This window comes from Ichthyophthirius multifiliis (assembly GCF_000220395.1).
Source record: "Ichthyophthirius multifiliis unplaced genomic scaffold scaff_1120509249663, whole genome shotgun sequence".
NCBI classification, from domain to species: domain Eukaryota; phylum Ciliophora; class Oligohymenophorea; order Hymenostomatida; genus Ichthyophthirius; species Ichthyophthirius multifiliis.
Genome location: NW_004087483.1, coordinates 3,801 through 11,807, shown reverse-complemented (window position 1 = coordinate 11,807; position 8,007 = coordinate 3,801). Strand labels below are relative to the sequence as shown.

The following is an 8,007-nucleotide window of genomic DNA, read 5'->3' as shown; positions in this document are numbered from 1 at the left end:
CTTTCAATTATTAAACTACTGAATTCATCGAAAATTTCTACTTAGATTATTAAATGGGATAGCTCTTCTAAAATATTTAATGAAATACTAATCAAATTTTAACTAATTATTTAATTCTTATGAGATATTTAATCTTTTATTAAATAAAAAATTTCTTTAATGTATTCTTTTAGAAAAGTATTTTATTTGTTTTTTTAGATGTTTTCTAGCATTTTTTATAAAGAAAATTCTTTAATTATTAAGGGCGTTTAATTTTTTATATTATTATATTATTCATTTGTTAATATTCCGTATATTTCTAAATTTTCATCGTTTAATTATTTTGCTCTTTTCAAAATTTAACTTTAGTTTTCAATTTCTTCTGGTAAAACTCCTATTTTTAAATTTTCTTCGCAATACTATATAAATTTGTTTAGTGTTTATTCTTTTAAATTTGTCAAAACTTGTTTAATGTTTTTTTATTTACATAATGATATTAAAGTCTTTTTTTTTTATAAAAATATGAATCATTTTTTTGTTACTCTTATATATTAAAATTACTTAATTGGCTTATTTAAACACATTGGTTTTTGAAAAATAATGATTTAATAAGTTTTCGAGTCAGAAATAGACGCTTCGTATGAGTTAAAGTCTAAATATTTTCCTGCCAAAATTATCAATGATTATAAAGAATTTATTGCTTTCTTTATCAAATTGTTCTTTATTTTTAATCAAAAAAAAATTAATAATTTTTTATTATTTATATAAATAAAATATGTATTTATTTTATTATTAACATTATAGCTATTTAATCCAGTTTTTATATATGCTTATAATGGATTTATAAAATCTTTTGATTTAAGAATATAATTTAAAATAAATTAATGATAAGTTTTGCTTTATTCAATATCTGGATTATCTAAATTTAATACTAATTATTAAAAATGCTTTTATTAAATATATTAAATATCAAATCCTTTATAAACTAGAAACTTTTAAAGAATAAGTACTGATATATGAGAATATTATTGATTTTCTAAACTTTCCAAAAGTATTGGTAATAATTATTTTTGATTTAGATATAATTTGATCTATATCTTCATAATTTTTTATTTACATAAGAATTTGCTTTTTGCTATCTGAGTCATTAGATATTTACTATTTAAATTATTATATTAAATTTTCTAAGTTTTCATTCATATTTTAAAATACAATAATAAAAATACGAAAATTAAAATTAAAATTTTGTTAATAAATAAATTATTTTTATTTTTAATTTTTTGTGGTTAATTATAAAATAAGATTTTCCATTTTTTTATTAAAATAAATAAAAAGAATTAAATAAATTAATTTTTTTCATTTATAAATTATAGTCAAAAAGTTTTTAAATAAATAAATTAACAAATAATATTTTTTTATTTAACTAACCTGTCATTTTATCATTATAATATATAAGTTTATTAATTTATATAACGATAATATTTAATATACATATTGTATTTAACTAATTTAATGTAAAATAAATATATTTAATTTAAAATAAAAAAAATATAAACAAATAATAAAAAGTAAAATATAATTAAATAAAAAAAGAAAAAAATCTTTTGTATTTAATAAATATCTTTATAAAAAAAATATGAATATAACACCTGAACAAGGCATAATAATAGTATTAGGAGCTACAGGAGGAGTAGGAAGTCATATAACAAGATAATTATTATAATCAGGCTATAGAATAAGATTAATAGTGAGAAATTAAAAAACAGCTTAATAAGTATTTAAAGATTAATTAGTATAAACAGAAAGTGTTTTAGAATGTGATTTGTTCCACGAGACGAAAATTTAAAAGAAAAAATTAGAATAAAAAAAGGAAATAAATAGTATACTTGATATGGCATTTGATCCAAATAGAAAAGGAGAAAAAGTAATTTGTGTAATAAATGCAATTGGAGTTAATTTAAAAAGTTAAGATGATAGTAAATTTATTGAAATAACAGTTAATGAATTATTTATTAGTCTGTGTAAAAAACATAAAGTTAATAATTATGTCCTTATTAGTTCTTGCTTAGTTACTCGTCCTTTTAACTTTTTTGCTTATTTAATTAATTCTTTAGCAAGAAATGCACTCGGACATAAAGTTTAAGCTGAAAATTTGATTAGAAAAAGTGGACTTAATTATATTATTATTAGACCTACTCGTCTTTTGGGAGATTGTACTGTTAATACGAAAATTACTAATTGTAGTATTGATTAAGGTGATAAAAAAGGAGGAGTTATTACTAGAGCAAGTGTTGGAAAACTTGTTTTGGATATTATTTAAGAAAAAAATATTCCAAAAAAAGTAACTTTTGAATGCTTTGGTAATAAATAATAATAGAATGAAGAATATGTTAAACCTTAGTTCTCTATTTTGAAGGAGGATGATGAAAATAGTATAATTAAAGTAAATCATTATACAGCAAAATATGTTTATAATTCTACATTTATTTTACTTTTAGCTCTTAGTATTACTGGTTTATATAAATTGTTCTTTTGATAATAAATATCTTTATTTATTTATTTATGTTTTTTTTATAAAATAAAAAAATTATTAATATTTGATTTTATTAAATATTTTAATATTAATTTATATAATTATTAAATATAGATATAGCGAAAATATAATTTTAAAATATAAATTTTGTTTATTAAAAATATTATTTTATAATAAATTTATGAATTTTAATCTATTAGAATTAGTAAATAATTGCATAAATTCTAAAAATTAATATTAATTAGACTATTGTCAATAATAATTAGAAAATCAAGGCAAAAATGAGAATTTTGTAAATGATTTATTGGAAATAATAGCAAATAAAACTTAAATATAGTTAGAATAGCGCCAATTTGTGATTTCTTATTTAACAAAAATAATAAATGAGAAATTAAATGCAAATTAAAATGAAAAGATTGTAGAAAAAATTATAAGAGACTATTTTTTTGAAGATTAAAGTACAAGAAAATAATTATAAAATCTTATTTAAGTTCTCTTTAAAAATAGTTTTTGTGAAAAAAATAATGATATTTATTCTTTTAGTTTAATAAAATATGCATTTTTTAATTTATATTAATTATAAAATTAATAATAATTAGAAAGTTATTAAAAATTAAAAGGTAGTTTATTTATTTTATATGAGTTTTTTCGATTTTTTTAATATGAAGTAGGAGAAAAACGAATTTTTTTTTTATAAAATTCATGTAGTTCTTTTTTTAATTTAATGGAAAAAATAATTATTTTTAAAGTAGATTTAGACGAAGGAATTAATATTTTAATTTTAAAATGTTTTTTAAAATGCATTTATTTAGATTTTGATATATAATAATTTATTAATTTGGAGTTTTGGATGGATTATTTAAATTAATAATTGAAAAAAAATAAAAAAGAATAATAAAAAAATGTAAAATGGACAGGAAAAATAATCCAAAAACTACTTTAAATAAGATTTTTTGTAAAAAAGAATGAATTTTTTGTAAATTTTTAAATAAATAATTTATTAGAAATGATTTTGGATGAAAAATTGACAAATAAATAAAGAAAAATTATTATTTTTTTTTTTTTGAAAAAATAAGAAAATCTTCATTAAATTTTATTACAAAAAAATTAAGATTTTATTTAAAAAATGGTTCAAAATTTAATAATTCCATTTTTTTTTATAAAATAAATTAAAATTCAAGGTTCTTTTATTATTTTTTATAATGAATTTTTAGAACAAAATCTACTTAATCCTTAAAAAAAAAATAGGTTTTTACCTTTTAAATTACTCGAATTTCTCTTTATGGAATTTCCCTTTATTTTTAATTAATTTGAAAATTTTGTTCATTCCTTAGATATATAAAATGATGTTTTTTTGGAAGCTTTTTTAACTTTTTTTTTATTCTTTTTTAAGTTCTTTTTAACAAAATCATTTCCTTTATGCATTTTGGATTCTTTTAATCATTCTAGCCCTTTAATAAAAGCTCGAGTTTGCTAAATCGTCAAAACTTGGCCGTTTTAAGAAATTTTCGGAGATATTTAAATAATAAATAATTTATTTTAATGCATCAAAAGTGAAAACTTTGGTTTAAAAATTAGTGGTATTGAATGCTTAGTGGAGATATGCGATAAAGCTTACAATGCAAGGTTGATTTTAGAATAAAATTTTGAGGAAATAATTTATATTTGTGTAAACATTTTGAAAGAAAATGAAGAAATTTGGAATGTTTTGGAGAAAATCTTTAATTTTAGTAGATAATTCAGTATTGATTTACTAAAGTAAATTATAAAAGGAATTATTGGATAAGGAAAATGCTAAAAAGAAGATTATTTAGAAATGTAAAAGATTGTTTTTCTCAGAAAAATAGTAGAAATTTTACCTTTTTTTAATCAGAAAGAAGAAATTTAATTTTTATAAGTTTTTTTTGGATATTTTTAAGGATTTTTTTTGGAAGAAAAAATGTAGTTTTTGAATATTTTACTAAAGAAAAAATAAAAAATATTAAATTAGAAAGATTTTTTTTTTATTTTTTTTAAGTTTTTCTTAACTGATTTTGAATAAAAATAAGATTTTTTATAAGAAAAATAAAATAAAATTGATTAAAAATAACAATTTTTCGAATAAATAGAAAGTTTTTTCGATTAAAAATAAGGTTTTTTTGATTAAAAATAAGGCTTTTTGGAACAAAAATAAGGTTTTTTCGATTAAAAATAATGTTTTATTCATTAAAAATAAGATTTTTTAGATTATAATTAAGGCTTTTTGGAAGAAAAATAAGGTTTTTTGGATTATAATTAAGACTTTTTAGAAGAAAAATAAGAGCTTATTTGTTTTTTTAAAAACAATTTTGATTATTTTTTAAGAGTTTAGCCTTTTAGTTTTTATGAAGTTCTTTTTTTTATTTTAAATTTTATTCAAAAAAGTTAATTTTAACATATATTTTTGAATAATTGTTGTTAAGAAAATTATTTATTGAAATAAATTTTTGTGTTTTTAGAAAAAAACAGTTTAGTTGAAAATTTAGAAGATGGCTAAAATTATTAATTTTTTGCCTTTTATCCTTTATGGTGTATAATAGAAAATAGTATAGAAAATTAAAGCTTAAATGAGAATATTTTTATATTTATTTATTAATTTTGTGAAAAATCATTATTTAAATTCTAGAATATTATAAATTTAAAGATTTAGTTTTTAGAAAGTATTCTTTTATTGATTTTTTATAATCCTTTTATTTTTATTAATTATGCTTAAAATTAAATGGAAATTATTTTTAGTTTATTATTTTGTTCATTTGAATATTTTGAACTCTATAGAAGTAAAAAAAGAGCTGTTTTAGGATTAGCTAGTCTTTTTAGAATCAAAAATGTCTTCTCAAGTTAGTTTTTGGATTAAGTTAGAGGATTCTGTATTGGTTTTATTGAATAGATTTAATTTCTTAAAAATATTTAATAAGAAGAAGGAGGATATATAGATAATGAGGAGGAAATCTTTGATAATAATTATTCATTTCCTTTAGAAAAAGTTAATGAGATATAATTTTTTTATATGACTTTAAATTCGGTTTGATTTTTTTTACTTTTATTTAAATTAGCTTGTCAATACAATAAAAAGTTTCTTATAAATCATAATTAAAAAAATAAATTTAATAAACAAAAATATTTTTAAAAAGTATAAAATAAAAATAAAAAAATATTAATAAAAACAGCTATAATCTAAAAACAAAAAAAAAACATATTAAACAATAAATATAAATTTATACCAAAAATAAATAAATATATTTTAATCTAAATAAAAAAAAAAAATGCCCGAATAATCATAATAATAGCAATTAATTTTAAAAGCTATCTAAATATGCTTAAATCCTTAAAATAACCATTAAATTAACGAAGCTTAATAATTTATTGAAATAGAATCATAAAAGCCTTAATTTCCTCTAATTATTTTATAAATCGGAAATAATAAATAAAATTAATAAAATATTCGTCAATTTGCATTAATTATTCTAAAAAATAGCATTTAAAAATATTGGAAAAACCAAAACGATTTCACTTTAAATGAATCCGATAAAGATATTATAAGAAACAGTTTATTAGATTGTTTAATAAATTTAGAAAAAGAAAAAGTTTTATAAAGATTAATGCGAAAGACAATAAATATAGTATCTTAAAGAGAAGATCTTGAATAAATATATAAATTAATAGAAATACCATTAAAAAATATAAGCTAAAGCGAAGAAGAAAAACAATTAAATGCCTCATTATTATTTATATATGAAATACTAGAAAGCCAAAGTTTAGATTTTATATATGAATTTAATGAAGAAGATGAAAAAAGGCAAAAGCCTTCCTAATTTAACAATTTAACATGTTAAATATTTCCCTAAATGTAAATTTTGATTGAAAAAATGATAAACATGAACATATAATAAATAACTTAGGAAACAAGTTAAATTTTCAAAAATATAGTTAAGATTTTTCATTTAACAATTAAATATGAGATTCCTATTTATTTTTAAAAAAATGTACTGGTTTTTTCTTAATATATTTCCTTTTTTTCTTTAGTTTTTCGAATTTTAGATACTTCTTTATTTCCTTAGAGTAAAAAATGGGTTTCTAAAATATTTTATAAGCTTTCTAATTTAAGAATTGTTTAAAAAAATATACAAGAAACCTTATTTTAGGATAAGTTTTTGGCTTTATTTCCTTTTATTATTTAGGAAATATAAACTCAATAGTAAACCTTTCCTGCTTTCTTTTTTTATATTTTCAAATTCATTTCCAGATTGAGTTAGAAAGAATAATTTAATTAACTCATAAGTTAATAAAGTGACTTCTTATTATCTATTTTGATACCTTTTTTGGAAAAAAAAGCAAGCGTATTTTCCTTTCCTGAACCTCAATTAGTCCAAGAATATCTAAGAAACGAAGAAGAATGGGAAAATGCACAAAATCCATCTAATTTAGGATCTGCTGCTTTAGAATTATTAATCTTATTATTAAAAAGGGATGAAAATAAACTTATTTAATACCTAAAATATGCTTTTGAATCTCCAAATGATCTTTTTTGGTATTCAATAGTATTTTTTAAAGATAAAATAATTCAAAATAATACTTTAAAATAAAATTTGTTAACTTTTTTATATTAAACATAGTAGGTTTTATAGACTTAGAATGCTTTTTTAAAATGTAGATTATGTTAGTTTTTTTAGAATTTTTTTTTTTTGATTCCTACAGAAAGTGCTTTTTAATAATAAATTATTGAGTTTTTCATTATTTAAATTTAAGAAAATCAGCATATACTTAAATATATTTCTAGTTTATATTTATAGAAATTATTAGAAGAAAACCCTTAATTAAAACCTACTTTTTAGCCTTTCCTTTAGTTAATATTGGAAAATTATCTCTATTTAATTTAATAAAACGACACAGAGGAATTACTGGAAGGTCTTTAAGGCCTTTTGGAGGGTTTTAAAGACTAAACAGGAGCTTTTTTAGATTAAATTAGTCTACAAATGGGATAAAAATTTAACTTTTTGAAATACAAAGAGGATGAGGAAAGCTAATCATCAGCCATATTATGTATTAGAACTTTGGTTAAAATTTTAGAAGGAAGTTTAGATGAAAATATAGGCTTTTAGATTGTCGAAAAAGTATGTTTGGAGATAATTAATTGGTGTTTAGGGGATAAAACTTGCTTTTTTTTAGAAGAAGCGTTGGTTTTGGTAAATAGATGTGTTAAATATAATGTTGAGATGGCAAAAATTTACTTCTAATTAATTATTTATGGAAATTTTGGGAAAAATGATTAGGAAAAAGAAGTAAAAAAAGGAGGACTTTTTGAATGTATATTGGAAAAAATGGAAGATAATGAATATTTTTAAGTTGAGTTTTGGGAAGAAAAAGTAGCTTTTTTGAAAAAATGTGTATTTGTTTTACATGAGAAAGGTGTTTTTTGGACTTCCTTTGATTTTTATGGAAATTCATTCATAGATTTAGCCCTTATATTTGTAGGAAAA

The 8,007-nt window shown here is 18.3% G+C and overlaps 1 protein-coding gene across 1 annotated transcript, besides 7 other annotated features; it reads right to left on the bottom strand. All coding sequences in view use genetic code 6, as the record gives it.

Annotated features, from left to right (window-relative positions):
- Positions 1-1,484: 1,484 nt before the first annotated feature.
- Positions 1,485-1,532: a microsatellite.
- A 167-nt stretch (positions 1,533-1,699) lies between these two features.
- On the bottom strand, positions 1,700-2,496 carry IMG5_021540 (hypothetical protein). Its single transcript, XM_004039429.1, has one exon. It carries the CDS (start codon positions 2,429-2,431, stop codon positions 1,703-1,705), a length of 729 nt encoding a protein of 242 aa, XP_004039477.1. The 5' UTR covers positions 2,432-2,496; the 3' UTR covers positions 1,700-1,702.
- Positions 2,497-3,597: 1,101 nt separating this feature from the next.
- Positions 3,598-3,639: a microsatellite.
- Positions 3,640-4,587: 948 nt separating this feature from the next.
- Positions 4,588-4,801: a microsatellite.
- Positions 4,590-4,783: a microsatellite.
- Positions 4,605-4,783: a microsatellite.
- Positions 4,636-4,812: a microsatellite.
- Positions 4,813-5,655: 843 nt separating this feature from the next.
- Positions 5,656-5,694: a microsatellite.
- Between the last annotated feature and the right edge of the window lie 2,313 nt (positions 5,695-8,007).